The sequence below is a fragment of the Anoplopoma fimbria genome, chromosome 23 (assembly GCF_027596085.1).
Source record: "Anoplopoma fimbria isolate UVic2021 breed Golden Eagle Sablefish chromosome 23, Afim_UVic_2022, whole genome shotgun sequence".
Lineage (NCBI taxonomy): Eukaryota > Metazoa > Chordata > Actinopteri > Perciformes > Anoplopomatidae > Anoplopoma > Anoplopoma fimbria.
The window spans coordinates 1,323,268-1,345,767 of NC_072471.1; the positions used below are offsets into that span (position 1 = coordinate 1,323,268).

A 22,500-nucleotide genomic window follows, 5' to 3' on the forward strand; every position below is an offset into this window, starting at 1 on the left:
GAGTCTCGATGACGACGCCATCCTGGAGACAGGAAGTGACAAAATATTCATAAAGCCACCACAAATCAATCAATTCATCACCTATTCATCAACCAATATATCAATCTATTGTCTCATTTACAGACTGAATCATCAATAATCAGACGTATCGTCTTCCTCCTCTACTTTGAGCTCTTGTGGAGTACCTCAGGGATCAATTTTGGGCCCCATTTATTTTTATTATTTTATATGATATCCTTCCACAGGGGTCTGTTTTTCTAAATATTTCTTGTCAAATTTACGCAGACGACTTGCAGTTTTACTTTTTCTTTAGATGTAATAGTAAAACATTTTACTTTGAAAGTCCCACCAGGTAGAATAAGATGAAAAATAAGATTTAATTTCTATAAAAGTTTGTGATTCTTTAATTTTACAGATTTTGAATAAAATTCTTGGAAAATAACAACAGAGCTAAAAATGTTAATGAGGTTTTGAATGAGATGAAACAACAAAAACACAAGATTTTGAAAACAGGACTTTTAATAAGTAATAGTGGAGCATTTTCACAGTGTGGTATTAGTACTTTTACTTTAGTAGAGAATGTTAATACTTCTTCCACCTCTATGACAACATTTTTCATCTGTTCTGATTTGAATTTGAAATGTCTCTGTAATATAACATGCTGTACAATAAGTTGACATCTATGTGAATACATATTGATTTAATTCTGTCAGAGTGAACCTGATGTTTGCAGCTGGACTCACCGTGGTGGACAAGGAGACGATGTACATGTCCAGGTCTCCGCCTCCAGGAGTCCAGGAGACCAGCAGCCCACCGACGGAGTCCGTCAGTCCGGACCGAGGAGCCAGGTGGAGGTTACCAGCTGCACTGGGAACTGAAGAGGACGAGTCCGGGTTCAGCAAAAACTTTGGACTCCAGATGCTTCAAACTAAACTTTTATCGTCTCACCTGTCCGCCCCTCGATGAACTCTGCTCTCTGGTTCGGCCCGCTGAACGTCGACACCACGATCTTGTAAAGACGGCCGGGGGTCAGAGAGGTCAGCCGGTGGCGTCGCACGTCGCTGCCCAACGTGACCGGAGGGAAAACACGAGTGTCGTTGAAGAGAAGAGTCACCTGAGACGAGAAACGACAGGAATGAAACTTAAAGATTAAGATCATTAAAACCAAAAGAGCTCATCAGGAAATGTCTGCAGTGGAGGTTAAATACAGCAGAAATCAGCCATTTATTGATGTAAAAATATGAATTGTAATTGTACAAACTCATCCTTTAGTCTCTACATTCAATTCAAAATAATTGTTAATTGTTTAATTAGCTGCGTTTATTTTAATTCCTGAATGTCTTTGAGATAAAAGTAAGAAAATAAATAAACAGTGAACTTAAACTCTTTAAAGCTGCTGAAAGTAAACCATGAAGTTTAAGTTAAGTTTGCTGAAATGTCATGTTCACATTGTAAATTAATAAAATTAAAGCAACTCAAATTATAAGTTAATTAAAGAAAATGTATAAACTTTTTTTTGAGAGGTACAAGGAGATTTTAAGATAATTATTTATGTGCATATTTGATCAACATTTATATCATTATTTATTTATATAAGTTCATATAAGTGTTTACCTACGCCTTCTCCTGTTTTTTGTACATTTTTCATTTTGTTTTTTCTTATTATTTGTTACATAATAATAAATATATCCATCTATTAACTGCAGCAGCGATGCGACAATTTCTTTTAGGGTTTTGTAGTCAAGCTGCACTAATCAATGTTTCATATATTAACAAAATGAACTGGGAAATGTTCATACAACAACATATAAGTGCAGCTTTAATGAAAAATAAGTTGCTGTTTGTAAAAGTTTAAAATCACTATAATAAGAAGAATAAGAGTTATTTAGACAGTACTTTTCATTAACTGTTCCAAAATCCCCCAAAATAGAGATATGTCTGGACACAAGTTTCATAACCACATGTTTCTCCTTCCCTCACCTCATAGTGGTCCACGTCTCCGGGGGCGGGGCTCCAGGTGACGGTCAGATCACCTGTACCTGCGTTGCCGAGCGACAGATTCCCAACAGCTGCTGGAACTGAAGGAAAGGATGAAACGTTGACTCAACAACGATCAATAAACAAACATGGATCAATAAATGAATATATATGTGGTCTCCTCGGTTTCTGACTCACATGTGCGTCCGTCGGTGGAGACGCTGCCGACGTACTCCCCGCTCCAGGTTTCCACAGTGACGGTGTAGAGTCTGCCCGGCGACAGGGACGAGAAGACGCACTCGTTGTGTCCGGCGGAGACGCTCTTGTTCTGCAGGACGCTGTTGTTGTAACAGATCAGAACCACGTAGTGATCCAGGTCTCCTGCTGCATGACGCCAGTACACCTGAACACAACACGGAGGAGAGACATAAATACTACTATTAAATACTACTGATTACAGTTTAAATACATTAAAATACTACTGATTACAGTTTAAATACTATTAAATACTACTGATTACAGTTTAAATACATTAAAATTAAAGTTTACTACTGATTACAGTTTAAATACTATTAAAATACTTCTGATTACAGTTTAAATACTATTAAAATACTTCTGATTACAGTTTAAATACTATTAAATACTTCTTATTACAGTTTAAATACTATTAAATACTCTGATTACAGTTTAAATACTATTAAATACTTCTGATTACAGTTTAAATACAGTTTAAATATTAAAATACTTCTGATTACAGTTTAAATACTATTAAATACTTCTGATTACAGTTTAAATACTATTAAATACTTCTGATTACAGTTTAAATACTATTAAATACTTCTGATTACAGTTTAAATACTATTAAATACTTCTGATTACAGTTTAAATACTATTAAATACTACTGATTACAGTTTAAATACATTAAAATACTTCTGATTACAGTTTAAATACTATTAAATACTTCTGATTACAGTTTAAATACTATTAAATACTTCTGATTACAGTTTAAATACTATTAAATACTTCTGATTACAGTTTAAATTTAAATACTACATTAAATACTTACTGATTACAGTTTAAAATACAATTAAATACTTCTGATTACAGTTTAAATACTATTAAATACTTCTGATTACAGTTTAAATACTATTAAATACTACTGATTACAGTTTAAATACTATTAAATACTTCTGATTACAGTTTAAATACTATTAAATACTACTGATTACAGTTTAAATACTATTAAATACTTCTGATTACAGTTTAAATACTATTAAATACTACTGAGTACAGTTTAAATATCTGATTACAGTTTAAATACTAATAAATACTTCTGATTACAGTTTAAATACTATTAAATACTTCTGATTACAGTTTAAATATTAAATACTACTGATTACAGTTTAAATTACAGTTTAAATACTATAAATACTTCTGATTACAGTTTAAATACTATTAAATACTTCTGATTACAGTTTAAATACATTAAAATACTTCTGATTACAGTTTAAATACTATTAAAATACTTCTGATTACAGTTTAAATACATTAAAATACTTCTGATTACAGTTTAAATACTATTAAATACTTCTGATTACAGTTTAAATACTATTAAATACTACTGATTACAGTTTAAATACTATTAAATACTTCTGATTACAGTTTAAATACTATTAAATACTACTGATTACAGTTTAAATACTAATAAATACTACTGATTACAGTTTAAATACTATTAAAATACTTCTGATTACAGTTTAAATACTATTAAATACTTCTGATTACAGTTTAAATACTATTAAATACTTCTGATTACAGTTTAAATACTATTAAAAATACTACTAAAATTACAGTTTAAATACTATTAAATACTTCTGATTACAGTTTAAATACTGATTAAAATACTTCTGATTACAGTTTAAATACTATTAAAATACTTCTGATTACAGTTTAAATACTATTAAATACTTCTGATTACAGTTTAAATACTATTAAATACTTCTGATTACAGTTTAAATACTATTAAATACTTCTGATTACAGTTTAAATACTATTAAATACTACTGATTACAGTTTAAATACTATTAAATACTTCTGATTACAGTTTAAATACTATTAAATACTACTGATTACAGTTTAAATACTATTAAAATACTTCTGATTACAGTTTAAATACTATTAAATACTTCTGATTACAGTTTAAATTTAAATACTTCTGATTACAGTTTAAATACATTAAAATACTACTGATTACAGTTTAAAATACTATTAAATACTACTGATTACAGTTTAAATACTATTATAATACTTCTGATTACAGTTTAAATACTAATAAATACTTCTGATTACAGTTTAAATACATTAAAATACTTCTGATTACAGTTTAAATACATTAAAATACTTCTGATTACAGTTTAAATACTATAAAATACTGATTACAGTTTAAATACTTTAAATACTACTGATTACAGTTTAAATACTTAAATACTTTTGATTACAGTTTAAATACTATAAATACTTCTGATTACAGTTTAAATACTAATAAATACTTCTGATTACAGTTTAAATACTATTAAATACTTCTGATTACAGTTTAAATACTATTAAATACTTCTGGTTACAGTTTAAATGTAAATAAAATACTTCCACATTACAGTTAGGAATAATATTTATTATTTATGTAATAATATTACTATATTATACTATCATTTATAAAAAAGAAAAAAAAATCTCCATTCTCCAGATAATGAAAAGTAAACTATTATTATATTCTTAGAAATATATATTATAATTCTAAGAGGATTTTTTATCAAAAAACATTTTTTATCATTGTTTATCTGTTAATAATAATTAAAAAAAAAATATATATATTATTATATTTGTTATATAATCAAAATGTTTAATAAAGTTTATTTAGAGACTCACCTTGAGGAAGTCGTCTCTGGCAGAGTGAACAGCTGTCGGGTTTTGAACGGTGGCCGGTTCTGTAAGACAATAAAACATGAATGTTTGATATCGTTAATCTACACTTACTGAGACTTCTTGATTTGTTAAGCTGTGAATTAAATAAATTATATTGCAAATAAAATATTCACAAATAAAAAAAATAAAATAAAAAAAAAGGTGGACTGAATTGTAAATTAAAGAAAATATTGTGTAAATTTAAATATATAAAGAAAAAAGCACATGAATGTAAAATAAAACATCCTCACGTGTTCGTGCTTGAACCGTGGTGGCGTTCTCCAGGCCGCCGCTCCTCGTCACTATGACGACCGAGTACAGTCGCCCGGCGACCAGCGAGCTGAAGGAGCACTCGGGCGGCGAGGAGCGAGACACGGACAGCGTGTGGACGGTTCGACTCCCGTCCAGAAGACGGACCTGGTAGGTGTCCACCACGCCCACCGCCGGGCGCCACGACAGCCGCAGGGCGTCCGACCTGCCGCCGTTAGAAACCGCTACCTCGGAGACCGACGCCGGGGCTGAGGGTCAGAGAGGACAAAGGTCAGAGGTCAAACATCAAAGATTACAAAGACGTTCAACACATTCAGCCAACAGGGGTCACTGTGAGGTCAGTGTGGTTCATTCAATTAAAATAATAGTTAAAAACAATAAAATACTAATTACAGTAAAGAGTTCTGTAAACTCTGAGTGTGTCTCATTAAATAATAATAATAATAAAAATAATAATTCTAAAAATAATAATAGTAAAAATTGACAAAATAAACGTGGAGATTTTGTTTTTTTCTGATAGAGTAAATAAAATATGGATAATAATAATATTAATAATTAAATACAGTAAAGTGTACAAGCTCAGTTAGTGTATTTAATAAAAATGTATAAAAATAAAAATACTAATATTAATAATTATATAATACACTTCAATTAAAATAATAAAACAAAATTACAATGAAGAGGAAATTTAAACTATCTATCGACCAATAGGAGGTCATCTGAAGGGGCTGGGGGACGGGGTTTGTTTTTGTTTTCGACCAACCTTACTGCTGATTGGTCGGCATGTGAACACACACACACACACACACACACATACACACAGTATGTCCTGAAAATAACTGCGACATTATGGGGAACACAATAGGTGCTTTGAGAAGTGTGTGTGTGTGTGTGTGTGTGTGTGTGTGTGTGTGTGTGTGTGTGTGTGTGTGTGTGTGTGTGTGTGTGTGTGTGTGTGTGTGTGTGTGTGTGTGTGTGTGTGTGTGTGTGTGTGTGTGTACAGGAAGCCTTTGAGCAGCACTGGGAGTGTCTTTATGTGTGTGGAACATTTCAAACCCCCCTCTTAGTATTTCAGCTATTGTTCTAAAACTCTCTGATGTTATCACATCATAGACTTTTACTCACACTCACACACACACACACACACACACACACACACACACACACACACACACACACACACACACTCTAACCTCTGGACCTTTAAATGTTTGACGCTCTTCTTCTATTAATCCATAAAGGTAAAAACAGTTCAAAAATAAAGTGTCATCTCTTCATCAGGACTACAAAAAAAACCCAGATGAATAATAAATAACATCAGTTTAGATGTGAGTGTAGTAGCTCACCTGTTCGGCCCTCCAGTCCGATGCTCTCAGACCTCAGGTCTCCGCTGACGGTGGCGGCCTGCAGCCTGTAGGGGGCGCCGGGGGTCAAACCAGCGAGCAGCAGAGAGGAAGAACCCACTGGAACACTGTGGTTCTGAAGCACCACACTGAGGAGAACACATTGTTTTAAAACAGATACAGACAGCACAGACAGACCTGTCACAATACAGACCCTGTCAAAATAACAGTCTATGTCGTTCAACCAGTGGCTCCAGTTTGTTTTAAATATTTAACCCAGTTTAAGATGTTGATGAGTTGTAAAGAGCTCCACCAAAGAGTGATTGTCCCTCTAAACTCTAAATGATTGAGGTCAAACGATGTTTCCAATGTTTCACAATAAAAGCACAGATCAGAGATAACAAAAAACGTGTAAATAAAGTTGTGTAACATTTTTCTTCTTGTCTCACAATCCAGAGTAGAAACACACACACACACACACAAACACACACACACACAACACACACACACACACACACACACACACACACACACACACACACACACACACACACACACACACACACACACACACACACACACACACACACACCTGTCCTGCAGCAGAGTCAGAGTGAACGAGTCCACGTCTCCTGGTGGTTTTTCCCATGATGCCTGGAGGCTGTTGACCCCGGAGCTCCTCACAGTGAGGGCACGCAGCGCCATGGGAACTGAAACACACATACATACACAAGTCATATTTAATTCATTTAAAAGGTATTAAAGTCTGCTGTTGTTTTAATGTAAATATTCATATGTATTTTTTCCTTTTTTTGACATAAAAAACACATTAAATGGAAAAAAACACAATGTACCTGCTTTTAAAAACTCCACAATGTGTAACTTTAAATAATAATAAAATAAAACTCACCTGTCCTCCCCTCCAGTGACACGGAGGTGTTGAGTTTTCCGCTCCTGGTTGTCACGGTGATGGTGTACAGCCTCCCAGGTGTGAGCACATTGAAGGTGCACTCCCTCATGTTTGGCTCCACCTCCCTGGTATCCACGGTGACGTTGCCTATGAGACACAGGAAGCAATAATTAGAATAATGATTATGATTTGCAAACAAAAAATATATATATTCATTGGTATTACAGAAGTATACATTAAAAACTCTTTTTTTTTTTATTTCCCTGAGATTAAAGCGGTAAATTCACAATAAAAAGCAGTTTTCTATGATTTAAATTGCAAATTTATAAGAATAAAAGTCAGGTACTATCTGAGATTAAAGTCAGGAATTTGCAAGAAAAACGTAGAATTATCTTTTATTTTTTGAGAAAGAACCACATTGATTTTTCCTTTACAAAGAAAAGCAAAAAAAGGCACTATATTTAAACAGTGTTTTTTTTTAACTTTAATCTTAAAGAATATTCAATATTTCTTTTCTCTGAATATTTTTTATTTATTAACCTAAAAAAAACACCTGTATCTCTAAGCTTTAAGTGACTGTAAAGATTAAATCAGTTTATTTTGAGCTGATCTACTCGATGGTTACCGTGGCGAATGGTCAGGAAGTAGCTGTCACGTGACCCAGAGGCAGCGTGGCTCCACATGGCGCTGAGCGAGGTCTCGTCAGAGTGTCGTATGTGGAGGTCCAACACGGCCGCCGGAGCTGAAGAGAGAGAACCAGTTTAAGCCGACAAGAAACACAAAACGTTCTACAGAATGTTTCTTGTCTTATATATTTCTTTGTAGCAGTGACTGTATTCTTTAAAAGTTCCTTCATCTTCTGTTTTTATATATATATATATATATAAAGATATATATATATATATATCTTTAGGCATATTCATGTATTTCTGTCATACAGTACCAGTCAAAAGTTTGGACACACCTTCTCATTCAATGGTTTTTCTTTATTTCTATTTTTTCTACATTGCAGATTAATATTGAAGACATCCAAACTATGAAGGAACACATATGGAATTATGTGGTAAACAAACAAATGCTCAACAAACCAGAATATGTTTTATATTTTAGATTCTTCACAGTAGTTGAATGAGAAGGTGTGTCCAAACTTTTGACTGGTACTGTATATTACTACTAATGTGTATTTTCTGTAATGTATTTTGACAGTACAATTTGTATTTTTATATCTATTCTATGGTTCTGTAGTGATATATATATACATTTTGTGTTGTATATTTCTTCAGTAATATATATTAATATACATTTTGTGTTGTATATTTCTGCAGTAATATATTTATATATATTTTCTGTTGTGTATTACTGTAGTAGTATATATTTATATATTTTTTCTGTTGTATATTTATTCAGTTATATATTAATAGATTTTGTTGTGTATTTCTTCAGTAATATATATTAATATACATTTTGTGTTGTATATTTCTGCAGTAATATATTTATATATATTTTCTGTTGTATATTTCTTCAGTTATATATTAATATATTTTGTTGTATATTTCTTCAGTTATATTTTTTATATATTTTGTGTTGTTAATAGTATATATATTATTATTTTCCTGTATATTTCTTCAGTTATATATTAATAGATTTTGTTGTATATTTCTTCAGTTATATATTAATATATTTTGTTGTATATTTCTTCAGTAATATATATTAATATATTTTTTGTGTTGTATATTTCTGCAGTAATATATTTATATATATTTTCTGTTGTGTATTACTGTAGTAGTATATATTTTTATTATTTTTTCTGTATATTTCTTCAGTTATATATTAATAGATTTTGTTGTATATTTCTTCAGTTATATATTAATAGATTGTGTTGTATATTTCTTCAGTTATATATTAATAGATTTTGTTGTGTATTTCTTCAGTTATATATTAATAGATTTTGTTGTATATTTCTTCAGTTATATATTAATATATTTTGTTGTATATTTCTTCAGTTATATATTAATAGATTGTGTTGTGTATTTCTTCAGTTATATATTAATAGATTGTGTTGTGTATTGTGTTGTGTTTCCTTCAGTAGTCTGACCTGTTGCTCTCTCACAGCTGCTCTCGGCCCTCAGTCCTCCACTCTCCACTCTCAGCTCGGCTCTGTACATCCTTCCAGGAGTTAGGCCCGTCCCGGGGAAGCTGTAGTTGGTTGCCTCTCGGTCCAGGGCGGTGCTGACTAACTGCTGGGAGCCATCAAAGAGGAGCAGCCTGTAGTTCTCCCAGTGGCCAGTGGGGGGCGACCAAGAGAGGAGGAGGCCTCCGGAGGAAGAGGAGGAGGGAGTCAGGGAGAGGATGGAGGCCGCCGCCGGAGCTGGAGACGAGATGGAGACGAGATGAAGACGAGATGAAGAAACAACTCAAGCCAAGAAAACGAGAAGAAAAAACAAAGAATACAACATCAGCTCACCTGTCCGGACGCTGATCTCTGATTGGTTCGTCAGCTGGCCGCTCCTTGTCGTCACTGCCACCTGATAGGCCGAGCCGGGGGTCAGCTGATCAACGGCGACCTCGGTTCCGTCCGGCGGGAGAGTCGCATCCCAGAAGCTCGTGCCATTGGCCGAGACGGTGACCATCAGTGCGTCCAGGTCGCCTTCGGGCTGTTGCCATGACAACAACAAGCCGGTGCTGTTGCTGTGGTCGACGGTGAGGTTGGCGACGGCGGCGGGAACTAAAAACAAGATTTAGATATCAGTTATATTTCCTTTTTATCCTTCCTTCCTGTCCTCCTCCTCCTCTTCCTCCTCCTCTTCTTCTTCTCTCTTTACCTGTCCGAGCCGCCGTCGTCTGGCTGTTCTGCAGCCCGCCGGCCTCCGTCACCATGGTAACGTTGTACAGCCGGCCCGGCATCAGGCCGAGGAGCGTGTGCTGCGTCGCCGTGCTCTCCAACGTCTCGTTCCCCAGCAGACCTGCAGACGGAGAGGAGAAGGTCACGTGACTCTAGAGACATCATCCCTTTGAGTCATATTGGCAACGATTCGTTAAGAACAGTAGCTCCACTTCTGGGGATGATTTTAAAAACTTTCAAATCAGATTAAGAAAGAAAATACGGAGGAACAGTTATAAACCAGTAAACCAGTAACTTCTTCTCGTACCAGTTTGATCCCACAGCTGCAGCCTGAAGCGCTGCGTTCTTCCCGGGCCGGCCTGCCAGGAAAGTCCCAGGCTGCTGCTGGTCCTGGAGGTCACAGCCAGGCCGCTGACCGCCGACGGCTCTGATGACACACACACACACACACACACACACACACACACACACACACACACACACACACACACACACACACACACACACACACACACACACACACACACACACACACACACAGTATAAGTAAGTATATTTATACAGTTGTACTTTTACTTAAGTAAAACTTTTACATACAGGACTTTTACTTGTAACAGAGTATTTCTACACTGTAGTACTTTTACTAAAGTAAATGATCAGAGTACTTCTTCCACTGCTGCTAAAAAAAAACAATAAATAGGAGCAGAGAGGAGAAGGAGGAGGAGGAGGAGGAGGAGGAGGAGGAGACGCTGCTGCTGCCGGGAGCTGAGCTCTCCTCCTCCCTCCGGAGCTCTGACTGCAGGTCGAAGATCTGTGTCTGTCCACGGTGGACTGGTCTCTGCTGGAGGACTAAACCAGTTTAAAGTCCCTCCCTGTCTCTTTAAGGACTATTGGTATCTGTTTCATCTGCGTCCTGAAGCAGTGGGACGGTTCCTTTAAGGTGATTCATGTGTTTTGAGCGTGAGGATCCGTCTGACAGCAGGAAGGTCCAGCAGGAAAAGGATCCGTGTCCTTGTCTTCAAAGACTGAACCCTGTTGGAGTCCTGTTGACGCTCCCGATCCCCTGATCCTCCTCAAACCAGTCAGTCTGTCTGAGATCTCCGCTTCCTGGTTTGTGTGGTTGGTTTTTTTCCCATAATGCCTCTCTGAGTGTGTTTGTGCCGCCGTGTCGCCAACGGTGCTTCAAACTGAGGTGGAACATCTTTGCCCCCCCGAGTGCCACACTGAGACAAACAACCAGTGACGTGGTTCTGTTTTTGTGTTTATGAGGCTGAAGGGAAATTAAATGTTTAAATAATCCACCATGTTTTGGATGAACTTCAGTTAAAGGGATAGTTGTGATGTTTTATTTTGAATACTTTACCTTTATTTTGTCCAGAAACAGAAGCCGTTATCTATAATCCTCAAAGACACCAGACTCCATTGACAGAAACAGAACACAGGGGTTGCTTGTCTACTGCTGCCTCCATCAGCGAGTGCGTTTGTGTTATTGTGTGACTTTTGTGTTTTAAAAGGTCAGTTCAGATTCCCGAAAGTCACATTTTAACATCAGGAAACTAACGGATGGAGGAACAGAAACTGCTGAGTCCTGTGAGGTTAAATCACTGCTTCTGTGAATGAAGTCTGGTGTCTGTGAAGAGAGCACCGACAGATAAACCGTCTTCTACGTATCCTTGGATCGGACCTCGGCCCTGCTGCCCACCGACGGTTACTATTATTATAATTAGTCATATTTCTTATGACTAAACTTATATTATGATATATATAAATAAATGTAATTGAACTGTGACTGAATCTGAACTATAACACTTTAAACAGCAAAGTCACACAACAACACAAACACACTAACAGGCGAGGCAGTGATGCTGAGGTGAAAATATTCTAAATATAGCGTACACTTAAACTGATATTGATTATTTTAGGTGTAAAAATGGTTAAATGGAACATTGATTTTGCCCATTTTGTCCATTCAGGTAGCTGTTCTACAGTTCGTAGCCTTTACGACGTTATGATGGAGCAGCTACAATGTTAGCGTAGCCTAGCACCGACTGATCCAAACTCAAAAAACAAGCATTTTAAAAGTTGTGAATTCAGACTTTTAATGAATCTGTATCATTATGTCGTTAATTCTGCATCTTTTTTATCCTTTTATTGCAATTAAATCACAATAAAATCTACTTTGTGTTCATACAAAAGTAGTAAACTAAAGACACATATTTCCCTAAGGAGGTGGTGGAGCCCAAAACCAGAGCTACAAAGAGAGAGAATATTGGACTTCTATTGATCAGGTGACACAAACACAAAGACCCCTCATGACTGATAATGTTCAGAAGGTTGTTTGCGAGATCATTTGTGTTGCAGCAGGTAAAGAACACACCTGCAGAGGTCACAGAGGTCACAGAGGTCACAGAGTTCGTGTGAACGCTGAAGGTCAGTGGATTTAAAAGCCAGAAGATAAGAAACAAACACCAGAGAGTGTTTTGCATCGCTGAGAAGGCTACTGTCGGGACTCGACTGGGCGCAGTTACACCCCGTTTCCTACAAACACACATACATACACATATATGTACACACACACACACACACATGTATATGTATGTACACACACACACACACGCCCTTTTCCCAGTGCTTCCACCAGAACAAAGAAACAATGGAAGCAGGAAATAGCTGAACACAGAGCTCTGCCCATGATGGAAATACACACTGAGGGTCCAACTTCTGTTCTGGACGCTCGCCAGCGTGAACTCACCACACACACACACACACGCACACACACACACACACACACACACACACAGACACACACAGACACACACACACACACACACACACACACACACACACACACACTCTATCACTCTCTCTCAGCAGGTTCCTGTAGCTAATCACAGAGCGGCAGAGAGGAAGCCGCTCGACTTCAACTCTGAGACAGAAAACAGAAACAGAGACGTCGAGTTTCTGCTGCTTCAAACGACGAGAGGTCAAAGGTCACCGAGACAATAGAGACCAACGGAACACAATAGAACACTTCACACAGCAGAGGGGGAGAGGACTGGGATACTTACTGGAGTAAAAGCACATCACAAGACTGGTTTGTGTCTGGACTGGTTTATGTCTGGACTGGTTTATGTCTGGACTGGTTTATGTCTGGACTGGTTTATGTCTGGACTGGTTTATGTCTGGACTGGTTTGGTTTGTCTGGACTGGTTTAGTCTGGACTGGTTTATGTGTCTGGACTGGTTTATGTCTGGACTGGTTTACTGGTTTATGTCTGGACTGGTTTATGTCTGGACTGGTTTAGTCTGGACTGGTTTATGTGTCTGGACTGGTTTTTACTGGTTTGTCTGGACTGGTGTTGGACTGGTTTGTGTCTGGACTGGTTTATGTGTCTGGACTGGACTGGTTATGTCTGGACTGGTTTTATGTCTGGACTGGTTTATGTCTGGACTGGTTTACATGTCTGGACTGGTTTATGTCTGGACTGGTTTTGTCTGGACTGGTTTTTGGACTGGTGTCTGGACTGGTTTATGTCTGGACTGGTTTATGTGTCTGGACTGGTTTGTTTGTGTCTGGACTGGGTGTCTGGACTGGGTTTATGTGTCTGGTTTATGTCTGGACGTTTATGTCTGGACTGGTTTACTGGTTTATGTCTGGACTGGTTTATGTGTCTGGACTGGTTTATGTGTCTGGACTGGTTTATGTCTGGACTGGTTTATGTGTCTGGACTGGTTTATGTCTGGACTGGTTTATGTCTGGACTGGTTTATGTCTGGACTGGTTTATGTGTCTGGACTGGTTTATGTCTGGACTGGTTTATGTGTCTGACTGGTTTATGTGTCTGGACTGGTTTATGTCTGGACTGGTTTTGTCTGGACTGGTTTTAGTCTGGACTGGTTTATGTGTCTGGACTGGTTTATGTCTGGACTGGTTTATGTCTGGACTGGTTTATGTGTCTGGACTGGTTTATGTGTCTGGACTGGTTTATGTGTCTGGACTGGTTTATGTGTCTGGACTGGTTTATGTGTCTGGACTGGTTTATGTGTCTGGACTGGTTTATGTCTGGACTGGTTTAGTCTGGACTGGTTTATGTGTCTGGACTGGTTTATGTCTGGACTGGTTTATGTGTCTGGACTGGTTTATGTCTGGACTGGTTTATGTCTGGACTGGTTTATGTGTCTGGACTGGTTTATGTCTGGACTGGTTTATGTCTGGACTGGTTTAAGTCTGGACTGGTTTATGTCTGGACTGGTTTATGACTGGTTTATGTCTGGACTGGTTTATGTGTCTGGACTGGTTTATGTGTCTGGACTGGTTTATGTGTCTGGACTGGTTTACTGGTTTATGTGTCTGGACTGGTTTATGTGTCTGGACTGGGTTTAGGTCTGGACTGGTTTGTGTCTGGACTGGTTTTAGTCTGGACTGGTTTATGTCTGGACTGGTTTGTCTGGACTGGTTTATGTCTGGACTGGTTTATGTGTCTGGACTGGTTTATGTCTGGACTGGTGTCTGGACTGGTGTCTGGACTGGTTTTTGTCTGGACTGGTTTGTGTCTGGACTGGTTTATGTGTCTGGACTGGGTAGTCTGGACTGGTGTCTGGACTGGTTTGTGTCTGGACTTTTTGTGTCTGGACTGGTTTTGGTTTGGTTTTGTCTGGACTGGGTGAGGACTTACTGGTTTGCAGCGTGACGTTAGCCGTCTCCTGGTCTCTCTGGGACCTGATCTCCAGCTGGTAGGTGGTTCCAGGCTCCAGCTGGTCCAGCACACAGGTAAAAGCCTCTCCTCCCTCCTTGCTCCCTCCATCCTCTCCTAGCTGGTTTGTTCCCAGATAGTTATCTCCTATCTCCTCCTTCGCCTCCTCCTCTCCTCGCTCTCTTCCTCCGATCTCATTAGTCTCTACCTCCTCGTCTCCTCTCCTTTCTCGTCTCCTTCTTCTCATACACTCGGCGCCGTCGGCTCCTGCGTCCTGAGAGGAGACGTTGAAGGAGCAGTCGGGTCCAGCAGTGAGGACGGTCAGAGAGATGGAGTCCAGGCCGGATACTGGTTCTGACACGGAGATGCTACATGGGATGGACTGGTTCCCTGAGGGAGCTGCACTGCTCAGATCCTGAGAGGAGACGAGGAGACAAACAGGGAGATGAGGAGACAGCAGTAAAACCAACCAAAACTACACCGTTTATCACAGCCAGAAGATGTCAAAATCAGTCATTATCTTCAGCCCCTTGAGCACATCAAGAGCGATGAACGCTTACGTCAGAAAAAACAACCAAAACTGAGCTTAAAATTGGGATATTTAACCAGATTCTGTAAAAAACATTAAATTCTGAGCTCCTCAAAAAATCAGTGAAACTTTGACTGAACTTCAGGCTGAACACAGAGCAGAGAGGAGAGGAGAGGCTGGAAGTAGAGGTTAACATTTTAGAATTCTGACTATTTCAAATCTACTTACATCTGCATTTTTTTCATCAATTTATTGCAATTCAATCACAGCATATACTGCTCATGTTGGCCTCTTACTGCTGTAGTAAACCAGCCGACATGTGGCTTATCAAATACCGTGAATAAAGCTCAGAAAAACTCAAACACAACAGGGTTTGGTTTTCCAACGTATCGAGGACTCCCACAGGATGTTAAAGCAGATATCGTTGTACTTTGGCAGTTATTTTGGTCCACAGTCAGTATTATTTTAAAGTAACTTACTGTTTTCAAATGAAAAATAACTGGAAATATTTAATATATTACATTTTGAAAGTAACACAGCTCATAACAGCCTGTTTATCTGACCAACAGAAGCATAAAAACACTATAACACTCCAACGTTTACATGTTTTATCTTTAATAAATAGTTCTCTGTTGTTTTTACATTCCTGTTTGTTTACAGATCAAATAAACAGTTTATTCAGTGACTTTTAGAGGCGTCGGTAGGTGTATTGGTGAACTTTTTGACGGAGCCTGGGTAGCCATTTCCACCTGCTTCCAGTCTTTATGCTAAGCTAAGCTAAGCTAAGCTAAGCTAAGCTCAAGGTCCAGGACTCCAGCTCTGCCTTTAACACACAGTCATGAGCTCTGTTATCCACATGAGAAAGAGCTTTTTCTCTGTTTTCATCGTTGTTTCAAAGGACTGGCTGATCTCTTCATTCTTAGCTGGTCATTTCTTCTTAACTCTCCTTTAGCATGTTTGGATTCTTCCTCACTAGAGAAACCTAAAATCTGATTTATTGTTCAATAAAAATCTGAAAAACCAAAAGCAGTGGAGACTTTGTTTTACTGCCAAGGAAGCATCAAATAGATCGTTGAGGTTGTTAATCAGCTGAAGCTATTTAAAGACCTTTAACTGTTTCTATCACTTCTGCTGGTTCAACTGACCTTTAGCCTTTTGCATGTGTGTGTGTGTGTGTGTGTGTGTGTGTGTGTGTGTGTGTGTGTGTGTGTGTGTGTGTGTGTGTGTGTGTGTGTGTGTGTGTGTGTGTGTGTGTGAGATTTAACCTTTTATACTGGAGATCAGAAAGTGTAATAATTTGTCACTGATAATGAGGTTCAGGGAGTTTAAAGACAACAATGCAGCAGAGGAGAGACGGACAGGAAGAGAAGGAGATGACGACTGAGGAAAGTAAACGTTCTCGTTCTCCGTCTGTGTTTGTCCAGAGCAGAGATGTGCTCAGATCACATGTAGCTTAGCTTAGCACAAACACTGGGAGCAGAGGCAAACTGCTAGCCTCCTGCTAGCTCCATGAAAAAAGTTAAAAAAGCTCAACTCAGAGTGTCGCATCGTCTTCATCAAACAGGTGTAGAAACACCTGAAACACATCGACGCTGTGAATTCGTCACAGTGACCGTATGATCAATACATGGATCATTTATTCTTAATATCGCTGGATAATAAATATTCTAACAATTACATGTTCTTCTTGTTCCAAGCTTTTTATCCTCAGTAAAAAAGGAAAAGATGGTGGCGGAAAATCAGACAACAAATAAAACAACATGCCTTCAGTTTTAATTTAGTAAAACAGATATTAACCAAAAGAAGGAGATGACTTATTAATTACTACCCTGTTGTACTGCTCAGAGAAAAACGTATACTGTATTATATCTGAGGCATTTCTTATTTATCAAGAAGGACTAAGACGTTTTCTTATGAAGTCAAATGTTTCTTGATATGAGAAAAAAGAGATAACAGAAAAACAGAAGTAAATATTATTTTCTTCTGAAATAATTTACATTGTTTTGCTTTTTAAGTCTTTCAACTGTATGACGGTAAATTTAAAAACTGTTTTTTAAAACCATGTTTTGCATATTAAGCGCTAACATAGCATGAGAACATGAACACAGTAATATTCACTGTAAAAGTAGATTGATGATATATATATATAACATGTTTAATTGTGTACTGTAATTATGAGTCAACAAACGTCTCATTAAGTCTTAGAAAAAAGAAAACTAGAGCAGCACAGTAAATGTTGAGTATTAAAACCTGTAATAATGAAATATGTTGATTTTTTTTCATGAAAAAGTGACAGATTCTATTTTAATAGCTTTTAAAAATCAAATATTTTTTTCTATATTTGTCACACCAAAAAAACCACATTTGGTTGTGTGGATCATTAAATCATTAAATCATTAAAGGTATGAGATAAAGGAAGGGGAGCAGACTGACCTGAAGCAGCAGCAGCAGAGAGGTGAACCAGAGACAACTGTCAACTTTACATTTCAGCATGTTTGATCCTCCGTTAGATCCTCAGAGGGAACAAGCTCCACCATAATCCTGAGGCTGAGGTAGAAGACCTTTATATTCACTATGAACCGCAGAAGAAATATTCCTTATGTTTGTCTTTGCAGGCAGAGTCGGGAGAAGAAACAGCTGGAAAAGAAAAGAAAGAGTCTTTTTTAGAAAAACAATAAATCCCTATTTGACATTTTTCCTCTCCGTCGTCTCTTCTTCGTGTCTGTCCTCGACTCAAACCTCTCTCCCAGTCCGTCCTCTCTTTTCTCTGGACTCCCCCGCCCGTCTCCCTCTCTCTCTCAGCTGTCTGTCTCTCTTCTGTCTGTCTGTCTGTCTGTCTGTCGGTCGGACTCTATAGAGTCGAGGTTGGGAGTCACTAACGGACTTCCTCAATCGAGTCGACAGCTCTGAGAGTCGCTGAGAAGACTGGACCACAGACTGGATGGAGGATATAAATAAACCTGTTAAGACGCTGGATGATAAAAATAGAGGCGTGTTTGATTTATTCCACTGAGACGAGATCGTTGAGGAGTTTAAAGTTTGATCTCCTTTTTTTGTTTTGAGTCATCGTCGTCTTCTGATGTGGTGTAAATTTAGTTTAGTCTCCACATCAAATTCCTCGTTGGTTTCTGATTTATAATTACAGTTCAGAAGAAAGCTTTTAGTACCAACCAAACTGAGAATCAACGTAAAAACTATAACTTTAAAAGCCTTTTAGACACTTTGAGCTCATAGTTTTGGTTTATTTACCCACGAAACAAAAAATACTTTGTATAAAAAGCTCTTAACATTGAATTAAATGTCCACAAACGTCCCATTAATTCTTAGAAATCTGAAAACTAGAGCAGCATAGTTAATGCTCAGTATTAAAGCCTAACATTAGGTTAACTCTTATCATAATCTTAGAAACAATATAATTAATATCACAGGATAACAACTTAATGTTTATTTTTTAAGGATTATCATGATGGAATATTATTATACTGTTTTACAGATTCAAAAGTTTTACAATAACACAACACTTACTGAAGCACACAGCAGCCATTGTTACTTTTTTTGTAACCAAAATCAAAATGTATTTGTCTTTATTTTGAAATAAAAACCTTCTCAGTTGATAAAGCACTTATTTAAATATGTAGAAGATACTTTAGAAAAAGCTTATCAGAATATCAGACGCCGTATTAAAAACATGTTTTTATTAGAACAGTTTTTAATGAATTGTTGGTTTTCTTATTGGATAAATAAATAATAAAGACTGGTAACACTTTATAATAATAAGTGTTTGTTAAAAGTTAATAAGGACCTTATAAATACTTATTTGTTTAGACTATATATTATAAAATGTGTATAAATCTTAGTAAGTCTAAGTTAGTTAAACTTCTATATATGGTCGTCCCAAAGCTTCACTCCAACACAAAATCCATCCTCCTGTCCTTTTATTTAATAAATACTTTTAATAGTTTAATAATATTATCTCCACCTTTTCAGAGTCGGCTATCAATCACTAATTAGCACTGAGCTAGGTTTCATGAGCGGCTCTTCTAGAACACCTTCTGAGAGGACACGCCCACTGGCTACAAACCCAAATATGATTGGTTGATCAAATTGTCAATCCAAACGTCCGCTCTCATTGCGTTCTATGGAGGAACTAGAACACCCTGGATGGAGGATATTCTACCCAGAGACATTTCCAACATTAAACCACTCGGATGAGCAAAGAACGGACGGAAAGCATCAGAAACAAGTCGGCGTCATTTTAAGTTTTATTTTATTTTATTTATAGAATAATGAAATATGTTTTTTAATCTGAGGATTCTAGGGCCCTGACATCTCACCACTGCTGTAACGTTATTCTAAACAACTATAAGAAGCTGAAAAAGCTTTTATTAACCATCTTAAACAGTCTATGAGCTGACAACAAGGTTCTTATAGATGTCTTATAACCTAAAAATAAAGATGTTTATGATGCTATTTTTAACACTTTTATGAAGTTTTTTAATCAGGAGTTATAAAAGCCTTATTAACGATTAAATAACGCTTATTACAATGTTTTTAATAGAGAGAGTTACCTTATAGAGGAGATAAATATATATGTTTTGTTCTCTCACAATTAATTAATAAATGTTTTATTGGTAAATCTGACCCCCAGATGTTAAATTTGACCCAAACAGGCTAAACAAAGTTTAATCTGACTTTTCTGTTGAGCAGCATTTCGATGTTAAAAGTCAGACGGTTTGTTTCAGTTGGTCGGAGCTACTTTTAGTCCTCCACACCTTTTTCCTTCCTTCCTTCCTGCCTCCCTCCCTCCCTCTCTCTCTCTTTGTCTCTCTAACTTTAGATAACAGTATGTTTCTAGGAACAAAGAGTGAAAGCTGCAGTTTTCACTTTCATGAATCATGAACGTGACTCAAGTTATTCTAAACTAAAACACCACCAGTCAGTCGGCCTCCGCACCATTTGGGATCCCAGCCGGGGATCACAATTAGAGTCTGATTCTAACTTAGTACATTTACTCAAGTACTCATTCACTCACTATGCATTTAAGTACAAATACATCAATATTCTGCTACTTTATACTACATTTCAGAGGGAGATATTGACTTTTTACTCCATGATATATATTTAAAACCTTTTTTTTACTTTGCAGATTCATATCAATTAAACAAAATATAATAAACTAATAAATAATGATGTATTAATATAAATTAAACTGCCAGCAGTATATAAAGTCATTAACATTAGTCAGAGAGTCAGAGTCCAAGACAACATGAGTCATAGTTTTCATAGTGTTTATGTACAGATTACAGGTAACAATATATATATTTATTTAATAGAGTAGATAAAGAGGCTAATGATCCGGACTGTTACAACATTCAAGTTGATTATTAATACAGTTTAAAACAGGTACTGTACGTACAGTCTGATGAGCCGTAACGCTCAAACATAGAAGTTTAAAGGGACGCAAACATTTGATCTTTATTCTAATGTGGAAGTTAGCTTTTTATTTCTAGAGTTAAACGTTTACCGACATATTTGGTGTCTCTGAAATGTTTTAAATAAAGTATTTGAAACACTTTGAACGTGACATAAGCAAGTAAATACAAACCTCCCTCCCTTCTAGATCAGAAACTTCTGTCACATTGATTGAAGTTTATAGTTATTAAAACAGCAGAAATAGTAAATCTCAATTAAAAAAGGTAGTTTATTATTTATTTATTCATCATTCTGTGGAGGTGAATTAAACATTAAAAGCTATTTTATTTAATATGTCGCCATCTTGGTTCTGTTAAAACAAAGCTAGCTTAAATCAGCCAACAAACATTAGCGTATTAGCAACAGAAAAATGTGCTATTAATAAGAATGAATTTAAAATAGCTTTGAACTTTTGAATGATTTACAAGCTGAAACTGGTGCTTTCACTAGCTTACATTAACAAACAGATGTCTAGAGGACTTTCCTTTAATGAACTGCTCCAATTAAACCCAAACTAGTATTAAGTGTTCATTATTAAAAAACATCTTTTGTCAATATAAGTTGAATTGTATGCTTGCCAGTTGACAAATTCCACATTTATGCATTTGCAGCTGACCTGCACTGACTAAAGAACTCATATATTGAATAAATTAAAAGACAGCACATTGTTCCGATGGCACATTATTACAAAAACCCAAAAGTCCATTATTATTATATAAAATATACATTCTCCCTGCAGCAAACAGAAGCACATGGTTACTTAATATGCAGAATAATACCATTGGACGTCACTCTGCCTCTGATTGGCTGGTTCTCCTACCCTTCACTGGTGGGTTGGTTGGGTTTAGGCATGAGGAGAGGGATTGGTTGTTGGGGTAAGAATATCAGGGTAAACCAATCAGAGGCAGAGACGGAATGTAGTGCAGGTTATGCCTTTTGCCATAATAGGAAAAAAACAACAACATTTCACTTTGAGAACAATGAGAATGTGCTTTGGTTTGTGGCAGGGAGAGTTTGTAACGGGGAGTTGGTCAAACGGGGAATTTGTTCTGACTTTTGTTTGGGAACGTTGGAACAATGGCACCAAAAAATAGGTGCTCAATTTGAAACATATAAAATGAAACTGTAACCTCAAAGTTCATTTCCTACAATGGTAACCATTAGCAAAACGGCTACAATGGCGTACAATGTAATATAAAAATGTCAGTTTATAATTTCAAATGTCCAGCATCCCTTTAAGCTCCATCAACAGTCAACAACAATAAAGGTGAACCACCACCTAGTGGACAAACACAATACTACGTCAGTGGCAGTGTGTCGCACCCAGTGCTGAAATACTGGGAATTGCTTCAATTCGCCAGATTCTTTAAACCATTTTGAGTTTGAGATTGATCCTGAATTGACCGGAGTGATAACTGGGATGACGATGGTCCCATTGAGGAATGAGAGACACTGGTCCAAAGTCTCTTGATTGTATCACAAGAAGAGGAATAAATAAAAATA

At 36.9% G+C, this 22,500-nt stretch overlaps 1 protein-coding gene across 1 annotated transcript in view; it reads right to left on the reverse strand.

Moving 5' to 3' along the window:
• The window catches only part of ptprb (protein tyrosine phosphatase receptor type b), a 35,760-nt gene extending 17,508 nt beyond the window's left edge, over nt 1-18,252 (reverse strand). Inside the window, exons 1-17 of the mRNA XM_054624441.1 lie at nt 17,959-18,252; nt 14,979-15,411; nt 10,612-10,731; nt 10,285-10,425; nt 9,927-10,187; nt 9,558-9,830; nt 8,088-8,204; nt 7,463-7,609; nt 7,145-7,262; nt 6,556-6,701; nt 5,191-5,457; nt 4,904-4,962; nt 2,176-2,380; nt 1,981-2,078; nt 949-1,114; nt 744-874; nt 1-22 (exon numbers count right to left, since the gene is read on the reverse strand). The exon at nt 1-22 is cut by the window's left edge and continues 126 nt beyond it. Of these exons, the coding sequence (XP_054480416.1) occupies nt 1-22; nt 744-874; nt 949-1,114; nt 1,981-2,078; nt 2,176-2,380; nt 4,904-4,962; nt 5,191-5,457; nt 6,556-6,701; nt 7,145-7,262; nt 7,463-7,609; nt 8,088-8,204; nt 9,558-9,830; nt 9,927-10,187; nt 10,285-10,425; nt 10,612-10,731; nt 14,979-15,411; nt 17,959-18,018 (2,764 nt within the window). The 5' untranslated portion in view covers nt 18,019-18,252. The remainder of the gene's footprint in view (nt 23-743; nt 875-948; nt 1,115-1,980; nt 2,079-2,175; nt 2,381-4,903; nt 4,963-5,190; nt 5,458-6,555; nt 6,702-7,144; nt 7,263-7,462; nt 7,610-8,087; nt 8,205-9,557; nt 9,831-9,926; nt 10,188-10,284; nt 10,426-10,611; nt 10,732-14,978; nt 15,412-17,958) is intronic.
• Between the last annotated feature and the right edge of the window lie 4,248 nt (nt 18,253-22,500).